Raw genomic sequence first — 18,881 nt, 5'->3', positions numbered from 1 at the left:
TGAAGCTCTGTTAAAGGCCTAATCAGTCACCCTATAAAGAGCACAGTTACCATCCTACATGATAGCAACATGCTTGAATTAAATTGTAATCCTATGCCACATACAGTTTGTATTTTTATGCACTGCGCACATTTTCTGCATGAAGGGTCAACTTATCAAATACTGCACGAAAGACAAAAAAAACATAGCATGCTAGTTCACTACCCTTAACTATGGTGTTCAGGTAAAATCTGTACCAACATGGAAATATCAGGATGCAGGCAATACAGTCCGCTTATGAAAAACGTGCATACAAAAATGCAGGAGGACTGATCTGAGCAGGCAAATAATTGAATAGCTGTGTATTTTGAACGCTAAAATACAAGTAAGCTAGAGCTAGATCTTTTTCGAGACTCCATTAGGGAAAAAGTCATACGTGGTTGGGTTGTAATGTTCCCAGAGATTTTCAAACTCTCGAAGAAAAGCTTGTACGATAACTGCATCATCCATGACCAAGAGGTTCTCCTTATTTCCCTGTATTGCTTGCGCCGTCCAGTTGAGGGACCCAGTGATTACTACAGTTTTATCCACCACTGCAAACTTATGATGCATATATCCTGAATCCTGGTCATGACGCACCTGGATGCCTGAAAAAAAGAAAAAGTGAAATTAAAAAAAAAAAATAAGCCACTTGCAGGAGTCTATTCCTCAGGAAATTCTGTTGCAATTACCCTAGAATCCTTTGGTGAATAGGTTGTCACAAAAACCAACCATTTATGAATTAAAGCAACTACTTATTCATTTACAGGATGACCATCACGTCCAACAGCCTCTATAGCCCACTGCTACACGTCTCTGCATCAGTTTGTGCAAATAGAATTTTCATAGTTTAAAAAAAAATGATATATCTAATTTGCAAATTATGGGCCCACTACCTATAGAAGAACAAGTTACTTCTTACCTTGTAAAGTTCTTTCGATGGGATGCTCCTCCGACGTTTTCCTTATCTTAGATATCCCTTTCCAGCTTTGCTGGCCTCGGAAAATTTTTCTCTAGAGGACGCTGCGCGTCGATGTCCGCCGAGTCGATGTCCCTCAACAGCCACTGTATCGACGTCATCCCGCCTATAAATGCCGCGCGTAGCGTCCGTTGCTCAGTTGTTTTGTAGCCCACAATGATTCTTTCTGGACTAGACTAATCACCCTGAAGGAGCGTAAACTGCAACAACAAGGGAAGTAGTACTGCGGGGATGGATGGGAGGGTCGATAAGGAATACGTCGCAGGAACATCCCATCGAAAGAACGTTACAAGGTAAGAAGTAACTTGTTCTTCGAAGGGATTGTGTCCTCCGACGTATTCCATATCTTAGTTAGGCTCCCATAGCAGTATTCTGTTATTGGAGGTGGGAGTACTGACTTCATGCTTCCTTTTATTGATGAATAGAGTACAATACTGCCCTTCCAAACCTAATCTCTTGACTGGATGAGGAATCCAAGTTGTAAAACCGTGTAAAGGTATGGACGGACGACCATGTGGCAGCCGCACATATGTCTCTAACCGGCACTCCTCTTTTGAGGGCCGATGAAGCTGCGATACCTCTGGTCGAATGAGCCCTAAGATTTTGAGGGGGCTCTTTTCTTGCCAGTTTATAACATTCCAAAATGGCTAGAATGATCCACCTGGAAATGGTCTGCTTAGTTATCGTTAACCCCAGCTTGTGACCTGCGTAGCCTACAAACAGCTGGTCTGCTTGTCTTATCCTAGCCAGTCTACTGATGTAAAAACTTAAAGCCCTTCTTGGGTCCAGCCTGTGTAACCTCTCTTCCTCTTTCCCCGGATGAGGAGGAGGATAGAAAGATGGGAGGGTAATCTTCTGAGTGATATGGAATTCAGAAACCACCTTTGGGAGGAAATTAGGCTTCACTTGCAGAACAACTTTGTCTTTGTGAAAGATTGTATGAGGGGGTTTACAAGAAAGAGCTTGTAACTCGCTCACCCTTCTAGCAGATGTAAGTGCTATTAATAAAACAGTTTTAAGGGTAAGAAATCTTAACGAACAAGAATGGAGTGGTTCGAAAGGTGGGCCCATCAGGAAAGTTAGGACTAAGTTTAAATCCCATAGGGGAAACTGGAATGGTCTTGGGGGATAAACGTTAGTTAACCCCTTTAGAAACTGTATTACCAAGGGTAATTTGAAATAGGATGGTTCTTCCGCAGTGCGCTTAAAGATGGATAGCGCTGCGAGATAGCCCTTAATGGTGCCACCTTGAAGACCTGAATTCGCTAAATAGAGTAGGAAGGACAAAACCATTGGTGTACCACATGAAAAGGGGTCGATATTCTTTTCTCTACACAAGCTGCAAAATCTGTTCCAACGGCAGCGGTATAAAGACTTGTTGCTGGCCTCCTTGCCGAAAGAAACACCTCCATATCATCAGGGAGGTCCCAATCCTTGTACCTCAGCCTTTCAGAAGCCAAGCGTGAAGGTTGAGGGTTCTGATGTCTGGATGGAGAACCTGACCTCCCTTCTGTGAGAGTAGATTCTCTCTGAGTGGAAGTCGAAATGGAGGGCAGATGGACAAGTCTAGAAGGTCCGGGTACCACGTTCTCCTGGCCCAATCCGGGGCAGTTAGGATCATGGTTTTCCGGAATCTTCTCAACCTCCTGATCATTTGAGGAATGACAGGGACCAATGGGAACGCGTACAGAAGTGGAAACTCCCAGTCCACTATGAACGCGTCTCCCAGAGGTCCTCTCAGGGGAAATTCCCTTGAACAGAACAGATCGCACTTCCTGTTGACACTGGTGGCGAACAGATCCACCTGAGGGGTTCCCCAAAGGGCGAGGATCTCTTGAAGGACTTCCTTAGCTAGTTCCCACTCGTGGGAGACTGCTCTGCCTGCTCAGAGCGTCCGCTGTCAAGTTCTTCTCTCCGGCTAGGTGAACTGCCGATAGTGAGATTCCTTCTTGGATTGCCCAAAACCAGAGCTGCATCGCCTCTCTGCACAGAGGTAGTGATCCTACGCCTCCTCTTTTGTTGAGGTAATACATGGCCACTGTATTGTCCGTCATTATCAGGACATTCTTCCCTTGTACAGATGGCAGGAACGCCTTCAGCGCAAGTCTGATGGCCCTCAGCTCTAACAGGTTGATATGTAGTCTGGACTCCGATGGAGACCAACGACCGCTGATGGTCAAGTCGTTGGCGTGGGCTCCCCACCCCGTGAGTGTGGCATCCGTGACTACTGTTATCTCCGGCCAGGGTTGCCAAAACTGTTCTCCTTTCAGAATGTTCTCCTGACAGGCCCACCACTGAAGGTCTCGAGCCACCCTGTCGGGAACCTGAAGAAGATCTGTCATTCTTCCTGAGAATTGAGACCACTGAGTTCTCAGTGCCCACTGGAGTGATCTCATTCTCAGGCGAGCCTCTGGCACTAGGAAAATGCAGGATGCCATGAGGCCTAGCAACCTCAAAAAGTCGAAGGCTGGGAGACATTGGGCATTTTGGAACTTGGTAACCATCTGTAGAATATCTTGAGCCCTCACCTCTGGTGGCGATGTTTTTCCCAGGGAACTGTCCAGGATCGCTCTGATGAACTGGAGTCTCTGCGATGGTATCAATTGTGACTTCTTTAAATTGAGGGAGAAGCCCAGTCTGTGAAGGGAGTGGCAAACGTGATTTAGCTGGATCTGAGCTTGTTCCGAAGATACAGCTCTGATCAACCAATCGTCCAGGTAGGGGTAGACGTGAATCCCTTCCCTCCTTACACTTGCAGCCACCATTGACATTAACTTGGTGAAGACCCTCGGGGCAGAGGTCAGCCCAAATGGCAGCACTCGAAATTGATAATGAGAGTTGCCAATTGCGAACCTCAGGTATTGCCTGTGTTTGAGATGGATAGGCACATGGAAATAAGCGTCCTGAAGGTCCAGAGATACCAACCAGTCCTGGAACTGAAGGGCCTGAAGGATCTGAGAAAGAGTTACCATCTTGAATTTGTCTTTCCTGAGGAATTTGTTCAATTCTCGCAAGTCCAAGATGGGTCTCAGTCATCCGTCTTTCTTTGGAATGAGAAAGTAAGGGGAGTACCAGCCCTTGTTCCTCTCCGCTACAGGGACCGGTTCTATGGCACCTTTCTCTAGCAGGTCTAAAATTTCCTGCAAGAGGAGCGGATCTGGAGCTTTTTGAGAGCTGATCCCCGGTGGATGACTCCGAGGTATGCGTAGGAAGGCAGGCAGTAACCTTGGGCAACTGTTTCCAATGCCCAAGCATCTGACGTGATAGCCTGCCATTCCGCCAGATGTTGATTTAACCTGCCTCCTACAGGTGTCTTGTGAGGCAAGTCCTCAGAGTGGTTTTGGGGGGGCTGATGCAGATGGTAAAGAGGCACCTGCTGTTGCTGCGGCTTTTGAATATCTACCCCGTCCACCTCGGGTAGTTCTTCTTTGAGCCGGTCGTCCTCTACCTCTTCCGAATGCGGAGTAGAAGCGAAAGGACTTGCCTCTCGCAGAGGATCCTGTGGAACGAAAAGGTGTCTGACGGATTGCAGCGCTTGGGATTTTGCTGCTGCCTTTGAGGTTTGCAGTTTTTCTAAACTGTCATTCACCTTTTTCCCAAACAAATAAGAGCCATCGAATGGCATGTTCAAGAGCCTGGCTTGCACATCTGGGGCAAAACCAGACTCTCAACCAAGCGAATCTCCTGGTTGTTGTACTTGCCGCCATTGCTCTGCTGATACTGTCAGCCGAATCAATGCCCGTCTGGAGGGATTCGCACATAGCGTCTTTACCGTCCTGTATGATATTTAGGAACGCCTCCCTTTCTTCTCCCTCCGGGATGCAGTCAGCCGCTGTAGAAGCACACTCCCAAAGTGTATGGCTGAATCTAGCAAGGGTGCAAGTAGCATTAATAGATTTTAATGCCATGCTACATGCCGAAAAAACTTTCTTTGCCATAGCATCATATTTCTTATCGTCCCTGTCCTGTGGGACGGTAGGGTAAGCAGTCTTGATGTCAGTAGAAGATGCTGCCTGTACCACCAGACTTTCTGGGGATGGGTGTTGGACAAAAACTCCGGGTCTGCAGAAGATACCCTGTATTTAGTAGACAGTTTTATTTACTGCCGGGACAACATCTGGGGTTTCCCAGTTCGTCATGATTTTCCTTTGAAGATCTTTATGAAAAAGGCACTACAGGATCCTCCTGTGGACCTTTATCAAGAATATCAGTGAGGTCATCTTGTTGGAAAGCCTGTGAAGGTGTTGACCACCCCATAAATTCTGTGATCCTGGCCATTAAGGCTCTATAGGGGGTTTCAGCATGCTCTCCCGGGTCTGGCCTAGCGAACTCCACCTCAGGGGAAGTGTCTAACCCACTTGCCTCATGTAAGGAATCATGGAGACCCTTTAACCTGCGTTCTTCTGAGGATAACTCCTCTTGAACTGGGGTTGCAGGTCCCTGCAAATCAAATCTCTCTTCTTGGTCAGATAGTTCTCCTTCTTCCATAATTGAGGACATAGTTCTCAATTGGTCTGAACTCACAAAGGGTGTGAAACCCATCTCCAAGGCAGAGGGTGCCAAACTTCTTGTAATCGGCCTTGAAACGTCGATGTCGTCGACGCCGACACCGAAGGCTTCGAGCGTGGCGTCGAAAACAAAGGCGGAGGCCTCGAGGACCTCGATAGAATTGGGATTCTGCTCGAGGAAGTCAATCTCGACGCCATCGAGGACCTGGGAATAGCCACTCGGTGCGCCGCAACCGTGACTTTCCTTGGTGTCGACGCCGGTGTCGAAGATGGCATCGAGTCGACAGACCCGTGTGTCGAAGGTCCCTTCGACAACGGCGTCGAAGACACCGACCTCGGCGTCGACAGAAATTTCGTCGACAGCACCTTCGAAGAAGGTTGAGGTCATAGCTTTACTCGAGGGTTCGTGATGCACTCGAGAAGCTTCCTTCGCCGGGTACTGCGACTCGCGGTGTTTTTGACCTTCGGGTCTTTCGACCAGAGCATCGCTCTCGGCAGTCTTCGAGGGGGTCGAGGCCGCTTTCTCAAAGACCTTCATCATATTTTTGCGGAATTCCTCCCATTCAGCCCGGGAACTATGTTTCGTGGGGCAAGGGATTCTCTTAGGAGAAACAGAGGAAGAGGACGATGAAGAAGGGGATCTTCGACGTCTCCTCTTCGAGTGTTTCGATCTCGAGGAGTGATGGGACCCACTCCGAGACCTGGAGCGCGAATGGTGACGAGGAGACGAATGTCTCGACTTCGTTGAGGAAGAAGAAGCTTTTGAAGTCTTACCTTTTTCCAGCTTCCCCCTACGCTCCTTCAGGGCCTTAGCTGTCATGGACATGCAGTCCTCGCACTCCGAACAATGGTGTTCAGCTCCCAAACACCACAGACAAACTCTGTGAGGGTCAGTCAGCGACATCTTTTTCCCACAGTCTCGGCATTTTTTGAAGCCGGACCGAGGGGTCGTCGGTTCCGACGAGGAAGCCATCGAGTCTGGATCGAATATCTCAAGGAAATACGATAAATTCTCTACGAAAACTGAGCAACGATATTCCGAGGCACTGAGTAAGCGCGGAAAAATGGAACTGAGCAACGGACACTGCCCGCGGCCTTTATAGGCGGGATGACGTCGACGTCGATACGGCGGCTGTCGAGGGACATCGACGCGCAGCGTCCTCTAGAGAAAAATTTTCCGAGGCCAGCAAAGCTGGAAAGAGATATCCAAGATGAGGAATACGTCGGAGGACACAATCCCTTCAAAGAACAACTTACTTCTTACCTTGTAACGTTCTTTCGATAGGATGTTCCTCCGACATATTCCTTATCTTTGATAATACGTTTCCAGCTTGCTGGCCTCGGAAATTATTTCTGTAGAGGGCGCTGCGCGTCGACGTCCACCAAGTCGATGTCACTTGACGGCCACCGTATCGGCGCCGACGTCACCATGCCCATGAATAGCCACGCGCTGCGTCCGTTGCTCAGTTCCGTTTTGTAGCATAAGAAAAGTCATGCCTGAATTGGTTATTTACCTTGAAGGAGCGTAAGCTGCAACCACAAGGGAAGTATTACTGCGGGGATGGATGGGAGGGGCAATAAGGAATACGTCGGAGGAACATCCCATCGAAAGAACGTTACAAGGTAAGAAGTAAGTTGTTCTTCGAAGGGATTGTGTCCTCCGATGTATTCCTTATCTTTGATAGACTCCCATAGCAGTGGCATGCGATTGGAGGTGGGAGAAAGAATGTTATGCATCCCTTTAGGGATAGACCGAATGAAATACGGCCTTGCCAAATCTGGTCTCTTGACAAGTGGAGGAATCCAGGTTGTAAAATTTTGTGAATGTATGTGCGGAAGAACATGTGGCAGCCGCACATATGTCTCGGACTGGTACCCCTCTTTGGAGAGCCGAAGAGGCTGTGATACCCGTGGTTGAATGAGCCCTAAGATTTTGGGGTGGCTCTTTCCCTGCCAGTTTATAACATTCCAGAATGGCCAAAATAATCCACCTGAAAATGGTTTGTTTTGTTATGGGTAGTCCCAACTTCTGAGTATCCTACAAACAGTTGGTCTGCTTGCCTGATCCTAGCCATTCTGCTGATGTAAAAGCTGAGAGCTCGCCTTGGGTCCAGCCTATGTAGCCCTTCTTCCTCTTTCCCCGGATGGGGAGGAGGGTAGAACGAAGGTAAGGTAATTTTCTGAGTAATATGAAATTCAGAAACCACCTCTGGGAGGAAATTAGGCTTCACCTGTAGGGCAACTTTGTCCTTGTGGAAAATTGTATGTGGGGGTTTACAGGAGAGAGCTTGTAGCTCGCTCACCCTCCTAGCAGATGTTAGTGCTACCAATAGGACAGATTTAAGCGTGAGAAATCTCAGCGAACAAGAGTGAAGTGGTTCGAATGGAGTGCCCATTAGGAAGTTTAAGACTAAATTTAAGTCCCATAAGGGAACCTGGAATGGTTTTGGAGGATAAACATTAGTTAATCCCTTGAGAAATGGTATCACTAGAGGTAGTTTGAAATACGATGGTTCCTCCGCAGTGCGCTTGAAGATAGAAAGCGCTGCGAGATAGCCTTTTACAGTGCCAACTTGAAGGCCTGAGTTTGCCAAGTAGAGTAGAAACGATAACACCGTTGGTGTACCACATGAAAAAGGGTCGATATTCTCTTCCCTACAACAGCTGCAAAATTTGTTCCAACGGCAGCAGTATAAAGACTTTGTTGCTGGCCTTCTGGCCAAAAGCAACACCTCCATGACGTCATCAGGGAGGTCCCAATCCTTGTACCTCACCCTTTCAGAAGCCAAGCGTGAAGGTTGAGGGTTCTGGTGACTGGATGGAGAACCTGACCTCCCTTCTGCGAGAGAAGATTCTCTTTGATTGGAAGACGGATTGGAGGGCAGATGGACATATCTAGAAGGTCCGGGTACCACGTTCTCCTGGCCCAGTCCGGGGCAATTAGGATCATGGTTTTCCAGAATCTTCTCAACCTCCTGATCATTTGAGGAATAACGGACTGGTGGAAACGCGTAGAAGAGTGGAAACTCCCAGTCCACTACGAACGCGTCGACTAGAGCGCCCCTCGGGGGAAATTCCCTTGAACAGAACAGATCGCACTTCCTGTTGGTGCTTGTGGCGAACAGATCCACCTGAGGGGTTCCCCAAAGGGCGAAGATCTCTTGAAGGATTTCCTGAGCTAGCTCCCACTCGTAGGAGACTGTACTCTTCCTGCTCAGAGCGTCCGCTGTCAAGTTCTTCTCTCCGGCTAGGTGGACTGCCGATAGAGAAATTCCTTCCTGAATTGCCCAAAACCAGAGCTGCATTGCCTCTCTGCAAAGTGGCAGTGATCCTACGCCTCCTCTTTTGTTGAGATAGTGCATGGCCACCGTGTTGTCTGTCATTATCAGGACATTCTTTCCCTGTACTGATGGCAGAAAAGCTTTCAGCGCTAGTCTGATCACTCTCAGCTCCAATAGGTTGATGTGTAGTCTGGACTCCGATGGAGACCAACGGCCGCTGATGGTCAAGTCGTTGGCATGGGCTCCCCACCCCGTGAGTGAGGCGTCTGTGACTACTGTTATCTCCGGCCATGGTTGCCAAAACAGTTCTCCTTTCAAGATGTTCTCTAGATAGGCCCACCATCGAAGGTCGCAGGGCTACCTTGTCCGGAATCCGGTGATCTGTCATTCTCCCTGAGAATTGGGACCACTGAGTTCTCAGTGCCCACTGAAGAGATCTCATTCTCAGGCGAGCCTCTGGCACAAGGAAGATGCAGGATGCCATGAGGCCTAGCAACCTCAAAAAGTCGAAGGCTGGGAGATGTTGGGCATTTTGAAATGTGTTGACCATCTGCAGAATATCTTGAGCCCTCACTTCTGGTGGCGAGGCTTTTCCCAGGGAAGTGTCCAGGACCGCTCCTATGAAATGGAGTCTCTGTGATGGTATCATCTGTGACTTCTTTAAATTGAGGGAGAAGCCCAGCTTGTGAAGGAAGTGGCAGACATAATCTAGCTGGATCTGAGCTTGTTCCGAAGATACAGCTCTGATCAGCCAATCGTCCAGGTAGGGGTAGACGTGGATCCCTTCCCTCCTTAGACTTGCAGCCACTACCGACATTAGCTTGGTGAAGACCCTCGGGGCGGAGGTCAGCCCAAATGGCAGAACTCAAAATTGATAGAGAGTCGCCAATTGCGAACCTCAGGTATTTCCTGTGTTTGAGATCGATTGGCACATGGAAATAAGCATCCTGAAGGTCCAGAGATACCAGCCAGTCCTGGAGCTGGAGGGCCTGAAGGGTCTGAGAGAGAGTTACCATCTTGAACTTGTCCTTCCTGAGGAACTTGTTCAATTCTCCAGGATGGGTCTCAGTCCTCCGTCTTTCTTTGGTATGAGAAAGTGGGGGGGGCGGGGGGGGAGGTGGGAGGGGTTGGGAGTACCAGCCCTTGTTCCTGTCCGCTACAGGTACCGGTTCTATGGCACCTTTCTCTAGCAGGTCTATGATCTCCTGCAAGAGGAGCGGATCTGGAACTTTTAGAGAGCTGTGCCCCGGTGGATGACTCTGAGGGATGTGTAGAAAGGTTAGGCAGTAACCCTGGGCAACTGTCTCCAATGCCCAAGCATCTGACGTTATAGCCTGCCATTCCGTCAGATGGTGAGTTAACCTGCCCCCTACAGATGTTTTGTGTGGAGAGGCCTCAGAGTGGTTTGGGGGCGGCTGATGCAGATGCAGAGGGTAAAGAGGCACCTGCTGCTGCTGCGGCTGTAGTACTTTTGACCCATCCACCTCGGGTAGGTCTTCTTTGGCCTCTTTGAGCCGGCTGTCCTCTGGCTTTCCGGAATGCAGAATAATAGCAAAAGGACTTTCCTCTTCCAGAGGTTCCTGAGGGGAGAAAAGGAGTTTGGCGGATTGCAGTTCCTAACGATTTTGCCGCTGCTTTAGATGTCTGCAACTTTTCCAGACGGTCATCAGCCTTCTTTCCAAATAACGAAGAGCCGTCAAAGGGCATATTCAAAAGTCTGGCCTGTACATCTGGAGCAAAGCCAGACTTTCGCAACCATGCATGTCTGCGGATTGTTGTACTTGCCGCCATGGCCCTGCTGATACTGTCGGCAGAATCAATACCAGTTTTAAGTGATTCTCACATGGCATCTTTGCCATCTTTAATAATGTTAAGGAAGGCTTCCTTTTCCGCTCCTTCCGGTATGCAGTCAGCCGCTGATGAAGCACACTCCCACAGTGTGTGACTGAACCTGGCGAGCGTACAGGTGGCGTTGATGGACTTCAACGCCATACTACAAGCAGAGAAGACTTTCTTCGCCATAGAATCGTACCTCTTGTCATCTCTATCCTGTGGGACAGTAGGGTAGGCGGTCCTACTGCTAGATGGAGTTGCCGCTTGGACCACCAGGCTCTCTGGAGTCGGGTGTTTTGATAAGTATTCAGGGTCAGCAGCCGCTACCCTATACTTGGCTGACAATCTTTTATTGACAGCAGGGATAACTTCAGGTGTTTCCCAATTAGATGTAATTTTCCTTTGTAAGGCTGCATGGAAGGGGACCACAGGGTCCTCTTGTGGACCTTTGTCTAATATGTCTGTCAGGTCATCCTGTTGAAAAACAGGCGAAGGCGCAGACCAACCCATAAATTCAATAATTCTTGCCATAAGGGTTCTATAGGGTGTTTCGGCATGTTCCCCTGGGTCTGGCTTAACAAATTCCACTTCTGGGGAAGTGTCCAGCCCACTTGCCTCATGTAGTGACTCCTGTAGGTCCTTCAATCTTCTTTCCTCAGAGGTGAAATCCTCCGAAATAGGCAGTGTGGTCCTCTGCAACCCAAATGTTTCCTGGTCAGAATCTTCCCCCTCTTCATAAATTGAAGATAGTCCAGGGTACTCCGACCTCTGAAATGGTGTAAAACCCATCTCCAAGGCAGAAGGAGCCAAACTTGTCATTATTGGGCGAGAAAACGTCGATGTCGTTGACGCCGATGTGACCGGCTTCGAAGGCGCTGAGAAGACTGGAAGAGGTCGAAGAACTCGTGAGGACCGGGATCCTACTCAAGGATGTCAACAACGGTCTCGGCGTCAAGCCGGAGGCCCTTGGAACCATCGTTGGCTGTGGAGTAGCCTTGGTCTTCTCTTTCATCGCGTCAATGTCGGCGTTGACGATGGCGTCGAGTCGATCGACCGATGTGTCTAAGAACCCTTCGACAACGGCGTCGATGGCGCCGATCCATGCGTCGAAGGAATCTTCGACGACGGCGAAGATGGTGCCTTCTTACCCGATGGCTCGTGGCGCTCTCGGGTGGAATTTTTCGCTGGGTGCAGCGACTCATGGCGTTTTGATTTTTTGGGTTTTTCACCCGGGGTATCACCCTCAGCTGTCTTCGAGTGGGTCAAGGCCGCTTTCTCGAAGACGCTTAGCATTTTCTTTCTGAATTCCTCCCACTCAGCCAGAGAGCTGTGTTTTGTGGGACAGGAGACCCTTTCTGGGGAAACAGAAGACAAGGAAGGGGATCTTCGACGTCTCTTTTTTGAGTGTCTTGATCTCGACGAATGATGGGAGCTACTTCGAGATCTAGAATGGGAAGGTTCGACTGTGAGGAGACGAATGCCTCGACTCAGCCGAAGACACCTTCGAGGAGGTTTTGACTGACTTACCTCTCTCGAGCTTCCCCTTGCGCTCCTTCAAGGCTTTCGCCGTCATGGACATGCAGTCCTCACACTCCGAACAATGGTGCTCGGCTCCCAAGCACCACAAGCAGATCCTGTGTGGATCCGTTATCGACATTTTATTACCGCAGTCTCGACATTTCTTGAAGCTGGATCGCGGCGTCGTTAGTTCCGATGAAGATGCCATCGAGAACGAGTTGGTATTTATTCGAGTAGATATAGAGGGTTATCCTGACTGAACTGAGCAACAACGTTCCGAGGCCCCACGAAGCGCGGAAAAACGGAACTGAGCAACGGATGCAGCGCGTGGCTATTTATGGGCATGGTGACGTCGGCGACAATACGGCGGCAGTTGAGGGACATCGACTCAGCGGATGTCGACGCGCCGCGCCCTCTACAGAAAAAATTTCCGAGGCCAGCAAGCTGGAAACGTATTATCAAAGATAAGGAGTCCGTCGGAGGACACAATACCTTCGAAAAGCTGATTAATGCAACAGGCAAATCTGCCCAATGTGGGATAGCTCTTCCTCCCTACAGCAAGAGGCATCTCTGCCCTAACCCCACCCCTCAAATGTCATCCATATCTCAATCCAAGTGGTGAACTTCTAGTAGACCTGCCAGTTTACCCAACTGTACCAGGCTAACGAAGATATTATGCAAGCTGCTGCAGGTTAAGAGTAACGTGCAGAGTCCAATGTTTGCCCAGCAAAATACCAGACTAACTTATTACAGATACCACTGAAATGGAAGTGCAAGGTGGGTCTCCTAGCACTGACACCGTAGGATCACTGGGAGTCAATAATTTGCAACCTAGCAGTTTCAGCGTTGGGTCGTATACGCAGGTCAAATAATGCATCCGTTATATTGGAGTACACCATGCATTCTAAAACCAATGGTCGGAGCGAGCAACAGCCTGATGCTGCAGCTCCTGCTCTCCCTCTGGCCTTCAACCAATCTATATAGCAGGTTCTTTCAGACTCAGGATAGTTTACACATTCAAGGGAGTATGAATGTGAGGACAAGGAAGCAAGCGAGAGCAAGGAACATATCCCTGGGGAGGCACAACCTATTAAGAGGGTAAGGATGGTGACCCCCTGCCCCTGCCCCCCCCCACATCGAATTGCCACTGGATTGACTTCACCAAGTTCTTCCTGATCAATATGACTGATTAGGATACATGGAAAAAGATAATTTATGGAGCTACAACAAGATTATCAGGCACTCATGCAAAATACTGATGCCTCAAGAGAAGAGTTAACAGACAGCTAACTGCATTTATTTTACGCCCAAACCCGGAGGTACCACAGCGAAGTTTACAGAATACTTGGTCTTACGGTTTACATAATTAGTAGAGTAATGTTTATAGTTCATATATACAATTCTTGGCATACCAACAGCAGTAAGCTTCACACATTTTGGACTTGGGCAAGTTGAGCAGTGGAAAGCTTGATGCAGACATTTGCCTAGTGGGTGATACAGTTCTCAATGTGAAGACAATAGCAGGAGGGAAGACAATAGCAGGAGGGGTCATATTGGATCAGAAGTTGGAGGCGATGATTAGAGTACATCGTGGGGTTAGAATTTGTTAGAGACGTTTTCAATAATTTCTTAAATTTGAGTGTGGGCTCGTTATCAATGTTTGGGGAGGGGGGGGGGTAGTGTGTTCAAAATTCTAGGGGCCACTGTTGGGAAGTTGGATTTACCTGTTCTGGTGCTCTTAAAGCGAGGCATGGATAGGTGGAGATGGGCATTAGATCTGAGTGTGGTTATTTTAGAAAAGGTGAGCTTCAGCCAACAGGAGAGCTCCACCGGGTAAAACTCTTGAGATTGAGAAGGCCCACTTCTCCAGCATCTAAATGTGCACCGGACCTGCTCAAAAAACCCTGTATGTAGTCTAAAATATTAACCAGTTATCTAAAAGATTTGCCAGTTAAAGAAAGGCTGATGCAATAAGGTGTATCAAAATGGGCTATGCAGCAATATCAGGAAGATTGGTGATGGGGAAGGCAATGATGGACTAAAGGATACTATATAAAAATGGCAAGAGATGTGCTCCACTGTGCCATCTGAAGGCTTGCGAGGCATGAGTGACTAAATTTCTCTGATCAAGAGAAGGCCCTACATTGACTGAGAAAGAACTAAGGCCTGCATAGAGGGCAGTACCATTATATGAATGTCCCTGCTTGTGGAAGTTAGTGAGTGCAACGTTTCACATGATTGGAAAAGTGTGGGGAGGGTGTGTGGGTCAATATTCCGGGCAGGGGTAGAAGGTGAGGTGGGAGAAAACAGAAGGCATTCTCTGCACACCCCAGGGCCAGAACCTCTGGGCATTAGTTAAATATTAAATGTGCAGTCCACCGATTCTCCAACACTTCAATCCCATTCATTTTACCCAACATAATGTGGTGTTAAGCCCCCCGTTCCATGGGCTGGAACAGGGGATCCAGGTCCCCCCCCCCCGCTTAACTCGGGGTGGTAAGTTTTGAGTCATTGAACAGGATGCACAAAGTGTCGCGTTCAATGACAGAAAATACTGTGCCAAGATGACCACCATTGACAGGGAAGGTGGTGCTCCAGTCAGAGCTCCTCTTCCCTTTCCATAGCGGCCTGGGAAGCTCCAGCCGTAACAAACAGGTACGTGGAGTTGGGGAGAGGGGTGGGAAATGGCAAAGGGTTGGGGAGTGTGGGGGCAGGGGGACAGTTGGTGAAGGGAATTTGGCAGCCAGATGAACCAGCTGTCAGGCGGCTTGGAATGCAGGCTGAGATTAACCAGGTTACTCACCGTAGTGACCACCTTACTCCTAGTCCATAGTCCCCTTTCCTCCATATTTATGGAACATTCCTTCCGTCCTGTGGGACGGGACCGGAGCACTTTGTAAAAACATCAAAACATTTTGCAAAATTTTAGTGCTTCCTCTCTTTCTACGCGGGGTACGGCACGCAGCCGTAACCCCGCCCATCTTAGCACCGCCACGCGCTCGCCCATCAGTCCTCGTCTATCGCCAGGTCACAGACCTTCAAGCAATAATAGAGGAACCTTATTAGAGGGGACTGCGGGCGTATGGAGGAAAGGGGACTATGGACTAGGAGTAAGGTGGTCACTACGGTGAGTAACCTAGTTATATTCCTACGTCCCGTCCCCCTTCCTCCATACTTATGGGAGATTCGCAAGCACTCCTTACAGGAACTACGGTTGGATGGAAAAAAACCCCTATTGAAAAGGGTTCTTCAGCGCAACCTGGCCAAACTGAGCATCAGCTCTGGAGCTCAAATCTAGACAATCAGGTTTACAAAAAGCCGATGGGGAGGCCCAAGTAGCTGCTTTTACGATGTCTCCCAGGGGACATATTTTTGAAAAGCAACTGCGGATGCTTCGCCCAGCACCAGGTGTGCATGAATACCTTTAGGAGGCTGCAGTCAGTCCTTGGACAGTGTAAGACTCCGTAATACAGGCAGAAATCCATCTGGAGATAGTCGCCTTAGAGGCCTGTTTACCTTGTGGATTACCAAAGGTCACCAACAGTTGAGAAGAGTTCCTAAATTCAGATGTTCTGCCTAGATAGAACTTAAGAGCCCTTCTCACATCCAAACAATGCAGAACCCTTTCTGCTTCTGAAGAGGTGTTCGGAAAGTAGACCGGTAGGGAGATCGATTGGTTCAGATGGAAATCAGAGACCACCTTTATCAGGAAAGTAGGATTTGTCCGTAGGACCACCTTATCCTTGTGCAAAACCAAGAAGGGATGCTCCACCAATAAAGCTTGGAGTTCACTCGCGCCTTGCTGAAGTAACGGCAACCAAAAAGGACACCTTCCACAAAAGGTGCTTGAAGTCCACCATGGCCATTGGTTAGAAAGGTTTATGGCACAACGCTCTATGGACCACATTCAGATCCCACGCTGGGTGCAGTTTGCGAACAAGGCGATAAAGGCGCGTCAAACCTGCAAAATATCTCCTAACCACTGGATTAGGCAGAGTGTAAGAGCATTGGTCCGTTAATAGGTAAGCGGATACCGCCAAAAGATAAGTTCTGCAAGACAGAACGTGAATGCCCAACTCGGTTAGATGAGACACGAAAGACAGCACAGTGTCAATCGTAGCCACCCTTGGGTCCAGCTGTTTGTCTAAGCACCAATGACAGAACCTAAGCCATGTGCTTCTATACTGAGACCTTGATGTGGGTTTCCTGGGTGCCTTAATAATGTGCATCTTATCCGCAGACAGGTTGAGCTGTTCTAATGACTTGAACTCAGGCACCATGCCGTCAAGTTGAACAATTGTGGGGAGGGATGCCACAGCTGTTGATCCTGGTGAAACAGGTCGGGACTCATCGGTAGCCTGATCAGAGGATACACCGACAGGTGTTGAATTTCTGAGAACCAAAACCTGGCCAGCCACCACAGGGCTATGAGCAGAAGAGAACAGTTTGCCATGTTCTTCACCTTGCAAATCGTCCGATGAACGAGGCAGAGGGGGGAAAACATAGGCCCTCATGTTGTGCCAGGGAATCTCGAGAGCATCCCCAGAGCGGAGGCTCCCAGCCCATTTCTGGAGGCATACAGAGGAAGTTTCTTGTTTGCCATTGTCGTGAAGAGGTCCACTTCCGGAGTGCCCCAACACAGGACTATCCAGGAGAGGATCTCCACCTTCAATTCCCACTCGTAGCTGACCATCATTTGCAGACTGAGGGCACCTGCCGTGACATTCAGCTAGCCCACAATGTGTACTGCAACTAGCCAGACACCATGACGAACTGCCCACTCCCAAATCTGGATGGACAGGTCCACGAGAGGGGGAGACTTGGTGCCCCCTTGCTTGTTGATGTAATACATTGACACCACTTTGTTGGTAATGATCGGTCTGAACGCCTTGAGCGCTAGGAAGATCACCAGAAGCTCCAGATTTATGTGGAGGAGCTTGTCCTGATGTGACCAACGATTGGAGACCTGAAGATCCAACGTCGCACCCCATCCCAGAAGGGAGGAGTCCGTTGTGACTGTTACCATAAGGGCTGGGTCCTGAAACCCTGCGCCCACCGACAGGTTGCCGAGAGACGACCACCACTCCAGGTCCGCTCTCATGGAAGCCGGAATCAATATCAACTTGGAGTCTGGATCCACAGCCTGACACCAAGAACTCCGAAGAACCATCTGAGTGCGCCTCATCTTGAGACGAGCAAGGAAGAGCCAATATGCACGAGGCCATGAGTCCCAGAAGCCTCTGGAACCACCAGGCCGACATGCTCTCCGACTGCGCAAACATCTGACAAGTGGCCAACAGATCCACCATTCTGTCCCAGGGTCAGGTACACTCTGCAGTCGATAGTGTTCCAGCGAAAACCCAGGAAAAGCAAGTCCTGCAAGACCGTCATGGAAGATTTCCGCCAGTTCAACGACAGCCCAAGATGGAACAGGAGCTGAAGGAGAGACTGAAGATTGCACGCGGCTTTTAACGGGCAAGGGCTGCGTAACAGCCAGTCGTTAAAAATACGGATACACATGGATCCCCGACATCTTTGTGGAGACACGCGGCGCCGAGCTGGGGCCAAAAAGCAGCACTGGAAACTCAAAGTGCCCCTCTCCGACAGAAACAGATATCTCCTGTGTGGATTCCAGATCAGAATATGCATATACGCATCCTGAAGGTCCACCACGCTGAGCCAATCGCCCATCTGCAAAGAGGGCCGTATCTGGCCGGGTGTAATCTTGATTTTCTCTTGGGGTAGGAAGAGATTGAACTGCGAAAGGTCTAGGATGGTGCCTGGTTGGGTTGGGGCACCGTAAACAGCCAGGAGTAGAAGCCCTCCCCTCATTCCCCGAGGGGAACGGGTTCCACAGCTCTGAGGTCCAGCAGTTTCTGAACCTCGGCTTTTAGGGAGGACGACCCAGACTGTTGGAAAGGAGGGTTGGAGGGCGGGGTAATGGTAAGCGGAAGCCCGAGCGAATGACAGGACCCACTGGTCCTCGGTGATGGTCTGCCACGCCTCCCAATGATACACAATGCGTCCTCCCACCAGGGTCTCGTGCGAGTGCTGAGAATCCTCATTTGGTAGGCTTTTCAGTGTTGTTACCACATGAACCTGAGGAGCGGGAGAAAAACCGTGTCCGTTGCTGCCTCCAGCGGTTATTACCCAAAGGGGTATTCGCTCTGCAGGATTTCCGATCTAGAAACCCTCTGAAGGCAGAGGAGGGCCGGCTTTGCAACAACTGTCTCTGGGTTCCAAAAGGAGTTTTAACCAGGACGAACAAGGACTTAACTGTCTGGGTGCTGTCCTTTGTTTTTGTCAGTTCCACATCCGTTGTGGAATGGAAAAGCTCTTTACCATCAAATGGCAGGTCCAACACTTTGTCCTGCACCTCCTTTCAGAACTTGGTGGCATGCAACCATGCTTGTCGAGAGGCATCAACTCCCAGCATAAGGCCCGAGCCGAAGTGTTGACGTGATGAGCCGCGGCCTCCAGCAGATCCTGGGCTAAGACCCTGGCATCGGACAATCACGCCTTAAAGTCCTCCAGCTTCTCGACCGGAATGAATTCCTCGAACGACAGACCTTTCCACATTTTCATATTCGCCCCCGCTAACACCAATTCTGCATTGGCCTGCCGGAGCTGCAGGGCCGAGTTAGCAAAAACCTTCCTCCGAGGGAGTCGAGGAGCTTGTCCCCTTTCCCCAGGACCCGAGTAGCAGTCGTAGAAGAGGATGCTGCAGGCCTGGACTGTAAAGTG

The 18,881-nt window shown here is 49.4% G+C and overlaps 1 protein-coding gene across 1 annotated transcript in view; it reads right to left on the bottom strand.

Moving 5' to 3' along the window:
• Positions 1-326: 326 nt before the first annotated feature.
• PLD6 (phospholipase D family member 6) overlaps positions 327-18,881 on the bottom strand; it is a 124,241-nt gene continuing 105,686 nt past the window's right edge. The window contains exon 2 of the mRNA XM_069645738.1: positions 327-626. Coding sequence (XP_069501839.1) covers positions 376-626 — 251 coding nt within the window. The 3' untranslated portion in view covers positions 327-375. The remainder of the gene's footprint in view (positions 627-18,881) is intronic.

The sequence above is a fragment of the Ambystoma mexicanum genome, chromosome 2p (genome assembly GCF_040938575.1).
Source record: "Ambystoma mexicanum isolate Mex_15411 chromosome 2p, UKY_AmexF1_1, whole genome shotgun sequence".
Taxonomy (NCBI): domain Eukaryota; kingdom Metazoa; phylum Chordata; class Amphibia; order Caudata; family Ambystomatidae; genus Ambystoma; species Ambystoma mexicanum.
This window is presented reverse-complemented; position numbering and strand designations above follow the sequence as displayed.